Raw genomic sequence first — 17,920 nt, forward strand, 5'->3', positions numbered from 1 at the left:
ATCAATATTTGGCTTGAAGTTGTTGAAAATCACATACCATAAAAATAAATGCTGTGAAGTACCACCAAAATGTTTCAAATTACTGTTTCACAAATGGTATCAAAGCAAAATCAAAAATGCATTTTCTAATGATTTTAGATTTATGGGTTTTATGCGATTAATGGGTTACTTTTACCTTGCATCTTGACAAGCAGTGGTAGATTATTTTTTATGTTGTTTATTACACTGATGTTTACTGGATTAATCTCTTAAGCACTCGTACTTCCAGATGACAGTTAACAGAATTTTTTAACACATAATGCATGTGTTTAAAGTTACCTGCTTAACTACAACCCAAATAATTGGGATACCCAAGAGAGTTACAGCCAGTTTACCTCTTGTGGTAAAGGTGGCGCTGTTTGGACTGGATTTGTTTTTTCTTCCTTTTCAACTTGAATCCAAGATTTAACACAAATTATGTGCCTTATTTTTCCAGTACTTCTGGAAAATGAAGAAGATCTCTCTTCAGACAGAAAGTGGTATTTGAAGAATACACTCTCTGTATTCAGTTTGTCACATAGTGTTTTAGGAGACTTTTTTGTATAATTTCATAGGATCTTAAATATAGCTTCAGTGCTCTAAGATGGCTATAAATGTTGACATATTCTCTGTAAAATAGATTCAGATGCTCACAGGTAATTTTCCAATTCCTCCACATAAAAACTTCAGAAACCTCTCTTAGGATAAAGCACTGCTTTGTTAGAAAGAGAAGCTTAAATTCTCTTTATATTCTAAGATGCCTCTGGCAAGCTTAGAATTTTTAAACTTTCGATACATTTATTCTTTAGCATCGTAGCTGTTTTTAAAGTATTCACAGTCTTCCTCCATCTATCACAGTCTCAAGAATGAGATTTCAGAAGGCATTTTTGTGAAATGATTGACACACTGAACTTTGCAAATACGAAGCAACAGAACATGGCATAGTTACATTAAGTGCTTTTCAGCTCCAACACTGACACAGGACTTAAAGCTTCTCTCCCGGTGCAATGGCTGAAATCTTACTGACATTAACAATTCTTGGTCTTGAAACTTTTGTGATGTCTGACGAAACTTCATACGTAAATGAATATACTCTAGGAGTTTGTCCATGGAACATACTTGCTCTTCTGAATTTTCCCCTTAGGTGAGCAGGGGCAGATACTAAAAGCAGTGAGTCCTTGGGTTGACATTTAGTCCAGGGATGTCTTCCTCTGCGACTCCACGCCTTCTCTGAAACAGTAAATTATTTTGTTAGCATTTATATGTGATATATTGCAACTGTGTTCTGAACAGCATAAGCTACAGCTTTCTTCTGAACGAAAGGCCTCAAGTTAAAGTTATATATGACCCAAATAAAGTATTTTACAGCTACAGTGTGACCTTTTTGCATTTATCCATCTTCAGTGTTGAGCAAAATTAGCAAAATGGCTTTTTTTAATACAGTGCTCAAATTTTGCCACCTTGTTTCTCCAGAAGGAAACTGCATTTAGTACAAACTGGTTTGTTGTGTAGGGACAAATAAGAATGTTAATAGTTTATGATTAATACATTTCTCATGACTATAGAAAATACAAACTGATCACCTGAAGCTGTTTTGCAGAGCCAGACTTTGGGGCATGCACCAATAAACTGCTTGCCCTCCTCCAAACGAGGTGAGAAATATCCTACCTTTAGAGTAAGTTGGAACTGCGGGCGGTCCTCCGTTTATCATCAAACTGCAAATGGAAGAGTGACATCATGAAAATCAATGGCTTAAACTATTCAACACGTTCTTGTAATAGTGAATGGGAGTCCTTCAGCCTTTTTATTATTTCTGTTTTTCTTGTACACTTTTTTTTATTAGGAAACCTAGTCATTTTTTTTGTAGTTTAAAAAGGTAAACTTGCCCATTTTGTTGTAAAGTAAGTTTTTGCCTACATAACTCCTAAGAATAGTTGGCATTTGGGGGCAGGTTCCACGGCTAACCAGCGCAGCCCTTGCTTGCCTAACCACTGACCTTAGTTCCTTGCCATGACATCCAAAGAGGAACTCATTCCTAAATATTTACTAATGCTAAGCAGCATCTTAACTCCAGGAACATTTCTGGTATTGCAAAATACTAAAATCTTGTCTGAGCTTCTGAAGTCAAATGACTTAAGTTCATTGACATCAGTAAGAGCAATATAGGATCTATACATAATTCAAAAGATAAGGGAGAATTAATACAAGAGTAAAGCATTTCTCTCAATCTTGGTGTTTAAGCTGTGTGTTTTCAATACTCAGTTTGCAAAAATAGGAAGAATTTTTGATAATGATGTCTGAACAACTCACATGCACAAAACCAAATGATGCAGGCACCCTACCTTTTTGTTTTTGAGTTTTTTTTAAAAAAGTCAATGTGTTGTCATTTACAATGAATCACACTATTCAGAATTTGCAGTTGCGTATTTTATGTGATGTTCATGTGATAATTGCAACAGTTGGTGAAAGACAAGGGGAGCAGAGCATTTCTGAAAAAATTTAACAATTCATATGTACACACATCTTTAAAATCTTTAAGTTTTATTAAAAAGAATCCCTGTATACCTTCAAGAAAAGTCACAGTAAAATTCATAGTAAAATTAACTATTTTCAACATGTTTGAGGAATTTATCTTAATTATCCTCATGCTTTAGGGTTTTTACAATACATTTTTTTCCATGTGAAACACACGTGCGAGAAGTACCTTAGGGAAGGCAGTCCCATGCGTTTCTCTCGCCGGAACTCGTTGACGAAATCCGGGTTTATCCGCGCGTCCCTGCTGAGGTTCCCCAGCAGCCGGCCGAACTGCTGGGGCTTGTTCCTGCACTCCCCGAGGAGGTGGCGGTACGCGGTCGGGTTGAACGTTAAGTAGCCCAGTGCATTGGCAGAGGCTATGCAGACCTGGAAGAAGGAAACAGGTCTCACCCTTAGGTCAAAGGAGGTTTTTCTTCGGAAATAGACTCTTTTATCAAGATAAAGCAGGTGCGTATCAGCAGCTCTCTTGTCACCCATCAGAATTTCAAAATACAGGTCAGAAAAACAAGAGTGTGAATGAAAAAGTAAAATGCTTCCCTGTTCAATGAAAATAAATTTGGTTCTACAAATGAATAGCTGTTCTACTTTGGGCCAAGTAATGGGAGATTTGCAGTTTACTTCACTGAAAGAGGGAAGCTCCTGTATTCACTTGTAGCTGAAAATAGTGAATAATCATAGATGGGAAAAAGTAGAGGATTTTAATTTTTTTTACACATATGTGATGGCTAATGAGTTTTTTCAGCGTGAACTACATCTGCCTAAGTTTAACAAAGATAACAAGCAACTTTTGAATACTGAATTACAGACTAAGCAAAAATTCAGGAAAAGATGCACAAAGTGTTGATGGACTTAAAATCCATCGAGCGTTCAGAAAGCATCATCTGCAGTCTACAGAATTCAAGGAAAGTGAAAAAGACACTAGGCCTTCTATATTAGCTAAATTCAAAAGTGGGGAATCTTTAACATTCAGAATCACTGTGACTCAGAAGCGCTGCTTTCAAGTCAACAGGCCCGTGTTCGCGGCTCATCCGATGGCTAAAACGTTTAGCTGAAAGACTCTTCTGAAATAGTAAATCATTGAACGCCATATAATTATCCCATTTCATTATTTTTCCCCCTGAAAAATCCTCTTGCCATGAACTGTACTGTCAGCCAGCTGTACAAGTTGAATTCCACACAAAGCAAAAATAAACAGAAATTCACAACACAGATGTTACTTTTCTAGCATTTTACCTCTTCGTCATCTGAGTACAGGTGATAACACAGGCGCTGGATAGTTCCTAATGTAGTGATGGCTTCTGGAATTCCTGCCCTCGTATGAGCCAAGCTGGCCAGTAACTTCCCTAGGAAAGAGACATACACAACTGTGTCTCCCAAGAACAGTGCTACCCAGAGAGGTTGCATCCTCTATAACTCTTGCTCTGGTTGTATTTAAAGTATTTTAATGCTGAAAACCCAGCCCGAGTTTAGAGCTCATAGGCTTCTCTAAAAGATAAAGATAAGCACATTCAGTGTCCTCCATCAGATATCACTACTCCTTCTGAAACAACTTTAGAAACTATTAACTGCTTGCAATATCAACAAACTCACCACTGTATTTCTACTCAAACTCTCAGTGACTTTTTAATGAAAATATATTTCTTCAAGGAATCTGCTTTGAAAATTAAAAAACAAAACAAAAAAAAATCCAAAAAACCTCCCACATATTCTATAGCTATCTTATTTTTATTTTTTTTTAACTCTCTAGTCTTTTGCCAAGCTGTTGAAATCCTTAGTAAGTTTTATTTTTTATTACTGAAACCCTTGCCCCTACTCCCATTAAAAGTCTTTTAAAGAAGAATTCATTTCTCCAGTAGATGGAGTAGCAGCTATACAGAGGCTGGTTCCACTTTACATTACAGTATGGGATGTTAATGGTGCTTTACATCAGAGAAAGGGTTCTTAAAAAACAAAAACACACACCCACACACAAAATAAAGTTATGCAAGCAGTTTGGGTATGTCATAGTCTCCCAACTTTGCACTTAGCATTGCACATGTTCAATTATATCATTTACTACATTATGCTAGAGGAAAAAAAGTCCTTTCTCAAAAATGCATATGCTTAATTTTTGCCGCTCTAGAATAGATGACCAGCATATTTGTATTTCCTACCTGTAAGAATAAGTGTCACAGTGTCCTCAGAGCTCAGCAATTCCACCAGTGCAGTAACACCTCTAGCAGACAAAGTGACCTGATCGGCATCTGCTATAACTCTGGCTAGCACAACAATCTGAAATCAAAACACAACTTGATTTAGGCAAGCCTCTTATTTCCTTATCCTTCTCTTTATTATTAGAACAAATATTTATACATGCTGCTCCAAATTTAATCATTAGAAACAATGTGATACATTCATAACCAAAAATTTAAAATATTGCCATGCCATCAGATATGATTATACAAAGACACCTAAGCCTTTATAAACTATATATATATATTAAAAAAAAAAAAAAGTATACAGATTTTTTTTTCCAGTTTCAAATATCTAAAGCCTGTGCTTTGAGAAAACAGATCTCATACCTGAAAAGCTGCCAGGGCTTTATCTGTCTCAATTTCTGACTGCAAAAAAGGCTCAAATATGGATATTGTAATTGTTCCACTCTCCCGGATCCGGAGTTGTTGGACACAGTTATTGTATGCAAAAAGGGCTAAAGCATGTGCTGCTCGTAAACGGATATCCTTTAAATAAATAAACAAAATATCAGTACACCATATAAACTTGTATTTCATTCCATCAAAAACCCTTCCCAGACTCTTTATGGCTCCTTATTTATGCTATTTATGCTAGGATAGTTACTATCCCTGCACTCTAGGCTATCAAACACAGATCTCTTCTTGCCACACCATTTACCTTATTTTTAGGGATTTACATCCCTAAACATATTGAGGACCAAAGACTTCAGAGATTGAAAAAGAAAATAAATATGAACACTTCACATCAAAGAACCTTTATTACTTAAAGTTAAAAAAAAACAAAAGACTTATTTGAGATACAGCAAAGTTGAGTAGTAAAACAAGTAAACCTAAAACTAAAATCTAAAGTATTTATAAGAAAAACAATTAATCATGCCAAAGGATATTTTAATTTTACCTCCAAGGAAGGCTTTGATAACAGCCACTAAAACTTCTTTTGTTGTGATAGGGAAAAGGGGCAAGAGAAAAAAAAAAAAAGAAAGAAAAATAAGGAAAAAAAAAACTGTTGTTGAAAAAGAGGGGCCTGGTTAAAGTTGGGACACTATTGATCGTGGCTAACCTGAGAAAAAAAATCATGTACAAAATACAAGGAGTTATTGTATAGTTAAACTTGCTGTGACATTGTGAAAAGAAAATTCTTGCTCCTAAATTGATACTGTTATGTTATAGAAAAGAAATACCTTATCTGGTACTTGAAGAAGTTCAAGAACATCGGAATAAATGAAACCTTCTTCTTGTAATACCTCCTGTAGCTTTCTGTTTTTTAAAACAATACAAGCCAAGGAATATGCGACTTCAGCCTAAACATTATGAAAAAGGCAGTTACTTTACACAATAAAATAATTAAAGACACTTTACAGGGAACAAAAAGTTTGCCTTTTCTATTACCAGAGTGTGTATGTATCCAAAGTTAAATGCAATATTGCCCTCGTTATTCTGTAGAGACGCCTGCTGAACTGGTTTTTGTTCTTTGATGTAATAAATCTTATCTATGCAATAGGATTAAATTATACTTTTTCACCCCTCATAAAGACATCCATCACAGACCCACCCACACAAGACCATGCGTCTGTACGTTACCACATTCAAAAGACTGACTATAAAATGGCTTTACAGGTAGCTGATTTGATGTGTTTTACATTTTTACTTTTTGTTTCACCTCTGAATACGCTGCAGGAAAGACAAGACGTGCCCCTGTTGTCACTCTGCCAGGCAAGAGAGTCACAAACACACACAGGAACCCACATGCACATGGCCATGAGGTTTCTTGCTCCACACCTTTATCTGAAGTGAACCGTGATGTTTGAGCAGATGAACCAGGGTTGGCAAGGCCTGTTCCTCCAACACACTTTTCTGGCTGACAGGGTTGTTTGTAAGAGCTACACCTGTAAGAGTTCACATAACAAAATATTGCTCTTTTACACAAGGAATTTGTGCACGTGTGGGGGGGAAATGGAAACAAAGATAGTCAAATTTATATGTAGGTGTATGTACACTACAGTATATATTAGTATGCATACGTTATTGTGTACATATTGACATATTGTGCACATGTTTACAAGTGATATATAAACCACACATATATACATGAGACATACACATATGCATATAGTACCAGCAAGCTATCTAAAAATACCTGAACTACCTTCTTTATCACTGCCCAGAGTGCCCTTGAAGAATTTTGAAGCCCAGATTACAAAAAAGCTCAACTAATTAAATTTAAAGTAATTAAAACTAATGCCTTTAAACATACAGTTGCATGGGTTCCAGAATTTATCACAAGTTGATGAGATGAGAATGTCATCTGTGGCATCTTATATTCAGTGCCTCACAATGGTTGCACTAGCAATCTGTTAACTGATACTGCTTTTACTTCATCCCTTTTTCTGTTCAGAATCTTTCACAAACAAATTCCGTAGATTCTACAAACCAATGCATATGGTCCCCAGGGCTCTGATGACATTCAGCAGTGTTCCCTCTGCTATTTTTGCATTTCTCAACAGCCAAACTAACGGGCTGATTCCATTCCCTTTACATATTTGATTTTGATGATGTCTGCTGTCTTCGCAAAGGGCAACAACTGCTTCACCTCCTTTCAACAAAAAAGTTTGACAATTTTTAAGTTCTTTTTAATAATCTGTCCAGTGTTTTTATAAACTTGCACAAAAAAAAAAAAAACAACTCACCAACATGCTGCATTTTATCAGATGGTGACAAAAGCATGTCAGTAATTAAGTTATACCCAATCTGTTCTGCCATGAACTTCTGTTGCTTCATTTTTTTTCCTGCCAGTGCCCACAAAGCTGTTGCACCCTGTTCCTTCACTTTCACGTGAAATGCCTGTATAATAATAACAATAGCAGTATTTTAGGAGTGCACATTAAAAGGTCCAACTATCTATTCTGTGAAATTAAAAGTTCCCCAAAACTTCAAGGCAACTACATTTTCTATATTCTTCTCTTAAACAAATTGATGTCAAACAGTAACAATAACATGACAAACCATAAAAACAAGATAAATTCTTGCCTTTAAGAGCTTCAGCAGATCCTTTGTTACTGATTTCTCCAGGAACGCCCTCTGCACATGAATGTTGTTTTCACACAGTGCCTCTACAGCCAGAGCACCTTCCATTTGTACATTGATAATCCTTTTTCTTAGAAGTTCAACTAGAGGATCAATTGCCTCTGCATCTGCAATGGCATCCTGCATGTTTTTATTCCCTCGAGCAAGTTCTGCAATAGCTGCAGACGATACAGCCTGTAGTACAGCTTTAAATGCACAAAGTATTTATCAGTTAAGAGGTAAGATTCAGTTTATTTAAAGTTAACAGATTCTAATTCAAACAGCTGTTAGCACTGAAAGCTTTAAATGAACTAATACAGATAAAAATCAACAAAGTATTTAGTCATTTTGCCCTGCTTCTTGCTCACTGTGTCTGATTCTTATGGATTCTGAATGCCTTTCAAATTCAAATGTCATCACTGAGGACTATCAAAAACCCTAACATTTTACAATATCTGTGTTCTTGTGCTATAATGAATTTCATTGCAGTTATAAGTGTTTTTGTTTTAAGTGGTGATTTTATCTTGATTTCATGCAAGATGAAAGTGTTTTTGATCAAGATCTACTGGGTTTAAAGATGATAGTTTTATGCGTACATTGAATTTTTGCTCTTAAAACATCGTTCACATATATCTGTTATCTATGTATGTCTGACGCTTGTAGTTATACACTGTGTGTTAGACTATCATCAAAAACCAATGTAAGGAAAACAGTGCTGACCTACCTGACATTAAAGCCTTGTATACAGGCATGCTGTTTAAACTAGTCTGATATGAATTAAAAGAAAGATCCATATTCAACTGAGAACTGAACTAATTTCTTTTAAGTTTAGTGGCTTTCTTGATTCCATGAGCAAACAAAAAAGGAGCCATGTGCTTTTCAAAGCTTTACGACAAGAATATGACACGCACAATAAAAAAGAGAATACACGTAGCTGGATTTTTACCTGAATGTGCAGTTAGAAACTGAATAAGTAACGGAATACCCTCATGCTCCTTTACTTCCTCTTGATTACTTTTGTTTTGAATGCACAACACTCGGATACAATTCATTACATTTACCAACAAATCATCAGTTTTACTTTCCAAAAGATTTACCAAAGACCGAATTCCACCCTGAAGTGGAAAAAAAGGGAGTATGTCTGTTATATGAAACCACTCGTAGAAGCAGTAGCTTTATCAGGTAAGCTTAATTAACAGTTCTGGATTCAGGCTTACCAGCTTAGCAATGACATTTTGATAATTGTCCAAATGAGCAATATCGTATAAGACAACAGCACAGCGAGACTGCAGTTCAGGTTCCTCATAGCCCAACAGATCAACCAGCACAGAAATGCCCCCAGCCTCTGCGAAGGCTCTGGAAATGGCATCGTGAGTTGAAATGTTGCTCAGAACTCCGGCAGCTATGCATGCAAGCTTGCTGTTCTGGCTCTTTAACAAACTGATTATAGGGGATATAGTGCCTGCAAAGACAAGGGCACATCACTTACTCTGTCATCATGACAAAAAAAAAGCCAAAATAATACTTACTTCCAACTGACATTCAGAATATCAGATTAATAAAACAGATACACAGAAAATGTCTTACTTCGAAAATGTTAACAACTATTGAAATACAAATATAATGTAAAACTTATTCAGAAATCTGAATATTTTTATTAAAAATGTTCAACTTCTCCTGGCAATAAATTTGGAAGCTATGATTTTACTATAGTATATGCACAACTACAGAATATAATGAAGAAAACCACTGAGAAAGGCCTTGAAAGTTTATGAAATCTTTTTCTGCAGTAGTTAGAACCAGATTACAGTGTAATTAATTTTATGCCTTACCACATGATAATGTTCAAGTACAATATCAAGTATATTTGATGTACTGTATTACCTGCATCCAAAATGCACTTCCAGTAGTGATCTTTTGCTAAGCAAAGGACTTCCAAGGACCTAATAGCCATTTCTCTCCTAGTAGGTTCTTCACAGTTTAACATTCCTATTCAGAATTAAAGTACTTTTTACACATAAAATAATAAAAAACAAGTATACATTTGAATGGGAACATTAAAGATTGCTAAACTCTTAAAATAGTGCTTTTCACCATAATGATATTCCATTTCACTCATAGATTCCTGTTTCATGAAATCAATAGTAAACATCCCATCAACTTAAACAAGTTCTCATGCCAAATATATTTCTCCAAATGCTAGCATATCAGACCTTCAACATAGTAGAAGAAACGCCTGAGAATGGAAAAATAAACAATACTTTAGTGTACAGGAGTCTGGAAGTGACAATAAAATCTAGTATTCACATGACAAACGTAGATTTCTAGCATGCAGAAGTTATAATTTTTCCATCAAATTCAAACGTCAAAAAGAAGGAATAATCTAAAATATCACTTACATTAAAGAATATGACCCTAAAAACATTCTGAAATATTCATTTTATTCTCATCATTTACATTTCAAAGGTTATGTAATTTCATAATTGTAGGGAAATTGCAAGTGGTTAGATACCTACAAATTGCTTGGAGACACACTTCGGTACTTACCTACAATAGTACTCCAAACAGGAAGATCTGGATTATTTACCTCTAGCAGATGCTTAAGAATTTCTGTGTGAAAGTAAAGCACTGCTAAATGAATTACATTGTTTCCTTTACTGTCAGTCTTTTTGTAGTTGGCACCGAGAGAAAACAAATACTGCAGTGTGTCTAACGCCCCAGATATGGCAGTAAGCAGCAGTGGAGTAACTCGATACCTTGGAGACACATGAAGAGATTCTAATATAAATACATGCAACTTTTTCTATGTCAAATTTTATTATTTAAGATACAATTACTTAAAAAACTATTTCACTTATTAAAACAGTTCTTTTAAATGAAACCCAAAAATGTGCAAATAGGAAACATTCTATTCCAAGAAACCAATACCCCTTATTTTACAAATTTTGTTTGTTCAGTCTTGTTAATTTGCATTATGCTGAACTAAGGCTAACAAGGAGACTTCAAATCAGACTGACAATGCTCCGTTTTCTGTCCGTTCCAATGAGTAGAAATATAAAAGGTGTTTCAATTTCTGTTGCTCATAGATGTGCAGCTGCACAGTATCATGAGGTCAGGATGAAATCTCAGCACATCAGCAGGACCAACACCCTATCTCTTCTGCTTTGACACTTGTTTAAAATACATTTAAATTCTACCAGTTAAAGACATCAGCGCTTTCAGATAAGTTATTTTACTTTCATATGGACAAATAATCTGTTTCTGTTCCACACTGAAAGTACAGCTAGAAGTAGAGCAGCACTCTACTGCACACAAGCTCTACATCTCATTCTCTTCCTTGAAAATACCCAACAACTGACCTGCCTGGATGTGCCTAAGACACAGCAAGCACTGTAGAAAAAGAAAAAGCAGGCACAATTGCTAATGCTTGTAGCACGTCTTCACTCATCCAGGCCACAGGTGTATCATAAAAATACAAAATCACAATAATTGATATTTCCATATTGGTGGATCTGCCTTCATACATTTAAGGATAGTGCTAAAAATATGTTGTTATCCTTATTTTGAAAGTCTTTTTTTTCTCCTCTCGATATCTTTTTTTTTTCTGCTAACCTCACAAATTATAATTTTTCTACAGCGAGTTTTTTTTTGTTATACAGCACTACTGAAAACACTTCTAGTAACTTACACAGCTGTTGTTTCAGCCTCCAGCAGGCTAGGGTCTTTTCTGCACAGGACTGTGATACAAGCAATCTTATCATAGAATGCAGCATAATGCACAGCCAGCCAGCCTTGATGATCGGCCACTTTATAATCTGCCTTCATGGCAAGGAGACAGTTAAGGGCTTCAATGGATCCACACTGAGCTGCTAAGTGTAAGGCAGTAGGACCTAGAACTAATACACACGTACAGGAAAAATCTCACATGCTGACCAAAAAAAAAGCAATTGAATTGAAGTGTTTGCCTGTGTGTAAGGCTTTTCACTGTATTTGCAGAAACGGCTTTTATAAAAAAAGATGATAAAGGCTGGTAGTTCAGGGGTAGGTAGCACAGTCACACTCTGCTTTTCTCAAAATATGAAACTAAAGTATCTTATCTTCCATACTACAAAATGTGTATTTTGGAAAGTTTTTATTTTTACAGTTTCCAAAGACTCAGATTAAAATCTCCTGGAGTTAAATGTGAGTAATGTATTTCCTGTTCCCTCAGTGTGTGGTACCATGTTTCCCCTCACAGATGGGTAGTAAGTAACTTACCAGACTTTTCATAAGGCTGCACGCTTTTTTTCCCTGAAAATAAGCATATAATATTCAGTCGGGAACAATACTATCAACGAAGAACTGGCAGGGCAAATATTTGTATGAAAGAACAGCAGCTACTGTTAAATTGTAAGACCCAGAAGGAGAAAATTAATCCAGTTGTGAAACAAAATGTTCCCCTTTGTGATGGGACAAAGTTGTACCCCAGCCACACTTCTCCTTAGAAATGAAAGGAAACGCAGAAAAGAGTCACCCTCTTAAACAGAAACTCTTGCAGCTAACCAAGACCACCGATATTCTCTCTGAAATTATTAGCCATAGCTTAAGATACATATTTTTTAAAATACAAAGATATCAAATATCAAGCTGTTCAGGGAATTAGCAGTCTTAATTTATCTGTAAATAAGGAGACAATAAAACGAGGTAAGAAATCCTTCCCTTAAGGAATAGAGATGGGAATAAATGTTGCATATATAATCTAGTTTATCACATAGAGTACTAGTTACTACTGCAGACTCAGATCTGCTTTTGAAGGAAACACTGATCATTTTTCCATGCCTACTTAAAAAAAAAAAAAAAAACTGAAGCACCAGTCAACATTTACTTACGTGCTTTTTCTGCCTTACTCTTTTGCAAGTGTTTTCCTGTAATAAAATCATATATCATATCATCATATATCCTACTTATGTATCTTCTATATTTTGCAATATGTATCTTATATATTCCAAAGAACAGAACATATTTTATCCCCTTCTACATAGCCAGTCTAAAAAGAGATGCTTAAAATTTATAGAAAAGCAGAATAAGCAGTTAAAAACAATATATCTCTGTGCAAATAGACATGCTAGTGCACAGAAATTTGTTCCCATTTCTCTTTGCACTACAGGAGATAACAAAGTGACTTGCTTAAGCTTATTTCTCAGATCAGAGAGCTAGATTCCCATGAAATTTCTTCACTGAAGTTTTCACAAGGTTTAGAAAAAGAACAAAGTTCTCTGCATTCTATTTTTACAAAACTCTGCTTCTAATAGGAGTGAAAAAGAACAGAGGGTCCTAAACATCTCCCGCACCTCACATCTTACCGAGGCGAATGTGAACGATGCATCTCTGGTTGATATCCACATGGGCTTTAATCAGCTGGTATATAACTGGAACACGGTTGTACATGGCAGCATGGTGCAGAAGAGTGAAACCAGACTCATCAATAACACTGAAACTGGACGTAGATGCCTTACGACAGAAGGCAATGAAGATAGCAGCTAGTCCTCTCTTGGCAGCTGATTTCATACCATATGGCAAGCTCTAAAATTTATGAAAAATAAAACAGTATGTCTTGTTCATGTGCAACTGGACAAGAAACGTGAAAACAATACGTTTTGAAGAAGTTAATGAGGACAGAATAAAGGCTACAGAGCCATTAGTACCAGTACTGATATATGAGAGAGAACACACTTCCATTTATTTATCTTCTGTAAAATTTACAGGTATGGGAACAAACAGTTCACTGTAGACTATGTAAATACACTCTATCATAATATTTATATTTCTTGAATGCAGATGCACCTTAAGAGAAAAATATTTTCTTTAATTGAGTACCTTGCATTTAATAGCTTCCTTGTAACCAAATTTTCTTTTCAATTGGTCAAGAATCTGTGTATCTGTAAAGGCAACTCTTTTGGGCTTAAGAGTATTTATCTTTTCATTTATGGCTGCCCACCATGGTGTCCTATAAAGCTGCTGATAAAACCCTTCAAATTCAATACAGATCACATAGTAGCTGTAATTAAAAAACAAAACACACACACAAGTTAGAAAGAAAACTAATTTAAAGGCTCTCCATTACTTTTTTGACTTCTCAGGATACAAATTCACATAGGTGAGACAGAAACATGTATGAGACCCACTGATTTTAGAAAAGCTTTTTACATCATCCCACATGACTTATTACTGAACCAAGTCAATATACTGTATCTCAGTAAACCAAACACGGTAAAGCACACATTGAAAACATTAAATATTCGTTCAGAAAATTAAAAGATCCTATATTATTTTAAAGTCTATATTATATTGTCCGTACTACTGTGTATATTCCTTACCTCTTACCCTCAAATTCCATGACTGGAATGGGATAATGTTCTCTACCGGTTGTATCTCCATCAAACAACTGAGCCATTTGTCTTGATACACTATGCTGTATTTTTTCATAGGCAGCCTATGAAAAAAATCACAGAATCACAGACTGGTTGAGGTTGGAAGGGACCTCTAGAAATCATCTGGTCCAACCCCCCTGCTCAAGCAGGGACACCCACAGCACGGGGCACAGGGTCGCATCCAGGCAGACGTTATAAGCATTTCTGTATAGCCAATTTAACATTAATAAAATGATTGTTAGAATTGCAGCCTTACCAGCCCTATCAACGCTCATCTACAGTGCAAGCTGAAGTACAATTTTGATTTCTCTTCATGTTTAAAAGTCCTTTGCATCTTCATACAGATCGTTTTCAACAACAGGACTAATTAAACCCATATCTAAAGAGAAGCATTCTTCTGGGAATAGTTTTTACCTCCTCCAGTGAATCCGTTTTGGTGATTCCTCAAACTGGCCTCATGCCATCCAGAAACGTCACATATTATATATTAAAACAAGAAGTCTGATACCTTAAGGCTAGGTGTCTTTTAAGGCAACATTGTCTTTATAATTAAGATATCTTAGGCAAATATGTACAGATCAGTATTAGCAATAAATATTCTAACTGCACACTTTCAGAAATGTGTATTGCCTATTCTGCAACATGCAATTCCTGGAAAATACCCCTTCAGTTCGCTATAGAGTGCAATGACAGGAATGACAGTATCCTTAGACTACATAATTTGACACAGAGCCACAGCAAGACAGAGAGGGAAGTATTTGTACCTGTGCTTCATTCTCACCTCTTCAAGCACAAGTTAACAGCGTCTAAACTACCATATTTTCTCATACCTTGTTGGCTGTAAAGACATGCACACATACGTTACGTAAAAGAGAGCAAACTAAAACCTTGATCTCTTCTGAAATATCCTGTATCGAAGGAGTCCCAACGTCAAATTCTATTCCTCCATGGGCATGAAAAAATTCATTCTGTGCATATTGAAAATGCTGACATTTAAATTGTTGTCCAAGAAAAAATGGAGGCAATTCTCTTTCAGTTTTAAGCTCGAGACCTATAAAAGGATTTTTTTAAGAAAAGTAGAATTATGATAATAATTTAATACACTAAAAAAACTTATTTTGATACTGAAGATATTTGACTCTAAACAGCTTTATTTCAGCTGAAGTAGCATATTATTTTGGAATAACTATATTGGGAGGAATTTATCACTAGTACAACACCGCTGCATCCAATTGAATTGTACCTGGGGTGACTCACTTATGTAGTGTATCATGATTCAATTTCAGATATTTGGAGTTACTACATTTACAACATAGAATCTAAATTTTTAAAAATCACTAGAATTGCAGTTTTCTTACTTGAGTATGCCTGAAGAAGTTTATTTAAATTGGGAATTTCCATCTTCTTCTTAAACCCCAGTAAAAATGGAATCAAAAAGCTCATTAACTTCAGGTATTCTATATTCTTGTGTACTGTGATGTTCTTTTCTAAGTGTTTCTTCAGGAGCTTTTGGTGAAGAGCTAACCTTTGCTGCAATCTCTGATATGTTTCTTTGTCTAAACAGTCCTCTGCTGATCTTATAACATTGGTGAGTCTGTATACTGCATCAAACCTAAAAAAGTTTTCATGTTGCTCAACTTGTGCATTACCAAATGTCAACTTAAGTACTATATTATCAGCATACTGCATGAAGAAACTTTTTTCTTCTGCACTGTTTGGATTGTAAGTTGGATCTTCATTGATATTTTCATCATAGATTCCAACAAAGTCAGGTTCAGTAGAAATATCAGTTAGCCCTGCAAAATACAGAAATAGAAAAATCTACAAAATGTAGTTTTAATCTAAATTTTATAACATTTTTTACCTACCATGAAAATGTATTTGTACCATTTAAATGCAAATGCTGTTCTTCCATTTTAAAAGTATATTTGTCAGAAGCACTTCGCATCTGTAAGCTGACAGTATTCTAATGCAGGGGAAATAATTAGTTATATATACTGCAGTAGAAGCTAAACTCTTTTGGAATTGTGGCAAATAACCTTTTGTGGCATCAGCTTTAGTTTTACATAAGCTCTAACAATCTATATTTTTTCCAAGTAAAGATCCCCATTTTTAGGAATGCCACATATATATATGCACATTAAACTTAAGTGTATATGCAGTTATCAGACTTAATAGGAGTATAATATCCAAAAATATCAAAGGAAGATATTTTTGTAACCCACCTCCTGAGGAAAACACTGAAGAAATGTTTCCATCCGTTTGGGGTTTCCCATCTGCATCCACGTCCACCTCAGAGCGCCACAACTTGGAAAACCTCATGCGTTTCTCTCTGGGCACATAGGCCCCGTGCCACAGGGCTTTGAGCATGTAATCAACACTGATCAGAATCTGTCCAATCCTGGTATCGACGTAAGCTGATGGAAGCTGACAAGATGTGCTTTGGTCATAGTTAGCATCTAAACTGATCGAAGGTATCTGGTTTAAACAGTAAATGCCAACAGCCAACTCTCTCAAAATCTGATGGACTTCTTTACAGTCCAAGGGTACACCTGAAACCACCGGTGCCAGCAAAATTGCAGTCCGGGAACTTATGTTTCTTAGCTGGCTCACCAGTCCGCTGGGAAGCTCTATTGGACACTCCATGGCATCTTTTGAAGCCAGCCAACTCGAGGACATGGCTGTAAGTAACTCCTGCAGCTCAGTCGCGTCATACTTCTTGAAGAAGGCACTTGCATTTTTCTGCACTGCTAGGTTTGACAAATAGGTTGCCTCATCAACTTGTTCAGCTCTTGGGAATGCTTTTTTGACAGGCCTGAGCATTCTCCAAGAATATTCTTTTTCTGTTTCCAAAATAAGATTTTTAAGAAAGGCTAACAAAAATAAGAGAACTATTATTTAAGCCAGTACTATATTAGTATGTGCAAGAAAATAATACAATTCTTAAGGACAAGATTAAAAGCCAGTAACACATCAATGCTCTAAACTATCAATGAATGTAAATGACTTCAGTGTGTCAAGTATTTTAAAATATTAATTTTCTCTAGAACTCTTTTCTTTAAAAACAAAAAATGCGCTCTGAAACATTGCAGAACTTAACATTTTGTAATAAAAAAAAATCTTTACAGTCTAAGCTACTTAGTTTTAGCTATAGCTATAATATGCTTTGAAATATATTTAGAATAGCTATAATATGCTTTGTATGAAAAAGACTTAATTGTGTCTGGCACGAGCACTCCTCTCTTTCCTTTTAATTGGACAGACTTTCCAAGAAAGTAGAACTGTAAGGAAGCATCTTGCCTATCAAGCTCCTACCTTAAGAACAACAAAAAAAAACACCCAATCACACTAGAGAGCGAGTATCCGGTTTAACATTGCTTCCCTTCCATTCATACTTAGAAAATAAACCGCCTGAAGCTTCTCTTCAGGTAAGCTCCTCTGTTTCTATTTGACCCCATGACTGTACTGAGACACTTACCTAGACACAGTCTGACTTTTGTTAATGTTCTTTTTGAAAGAAGTTTGTGTTTTGCTTGATGTCTTTAGGGAAGCCTTCTTCTCACTACACAGAGGATGTCTCACAACATCACAGTAAAAGCTAAAGCTACAGGAGCAGTAGCAAATGCAGGAGAGCCTGTGGGGAGCTCCCCTTCAGCTGGG

At 35.8% G+C, this 17,920-nt stretch overlaps 1 protein-coding gene across 1 annotated transcript; it reads right to left on the reverse strand.

The window, feature by feature from the left end:
* Positions 1-1,003: 1,003 nt before the first annotated feature.
* ANKAR (ankyrin and armadillo repeat containing) lies at positions 1,004-17,137 on the reverse strand. The gene is made up of 24 exons (XM_088526948.1): positions 16,486-17,137; positions 15,619-16,056; positions 15,148-15,311; positions 14,207-14,322; positions 13,707-13,887; positions 13,193-13,412; positions 12,719-12,754; positions 12,108-12,140; positions 11,539-11,746; positions 10,398-10,606; positions 9,735-9,839; positions 9,068-9,312; positions 8,797-8,965; positions 7,815-8,056; positions 7,475-7,628; positions 7,219-7,380; positions 6,567-6,673; positions 5,969-6,088; positions 5,115-5,273; positions 4,707-4,824; positions 3,787-3,896; positions 2,723-2,919; positions 1,687-1,733; positions 1,004-1,248 (listed from the first exon to the last, which is right to left on the reverse strand). Exons 1-24 carry the CDS (start codon positions 17,081-17,083, stop codon positions 1,004-1,006), a joined length of 4,383 nt encoding a protein of 1,460 aa, XP_088383074.1. The 5' UTR covers positions 17,084-17,137.
* Positions 17,138-17,920: the final 783 nt, after the last annotated feature.

The sequence above is a fragment of the Tinamus guttatus genome, unplaced genomic scaffold (assembly GCF_059628265.1).
Source record: "Tinamus guttatus ecotype Peru unplaced genomic scaffold, ASM5962826v1 Tinamus_guttatus_pri_ptg000260l, whole genome shotgun sequence".
Lineage (NCBI taxonomy): Eukaryota > Metazoa > Chordata > Aves > Tinamiformes > Tinamidae > Tinamus > Tinamus guttatus.

Bases quoted from the DNA above. Each gene is read 5' to 3' on its own strand.
- ANKAR (XM_088526948.1), bottom strand. From the start codon at position 17,083: ATGCTCAGGCCTGTCAAAAAAGCATTCCCAAGAGCTGAACAAGTTGAT. The intron at 13,413-13,706 runs GTACTCAATTAA...CATAAATTTTAG, and splicing joins AGGAAGCTATTAAATGCAAG to AGCTTGCCATATGGTATGAA. The intron at 9,840-10,397 runs GTAAGTACCGAA...AATTCTGAATAG, and splicing joins TGTTTGGAGTACTATTGTAG to GAATGTTAAACTGTGAAGAA.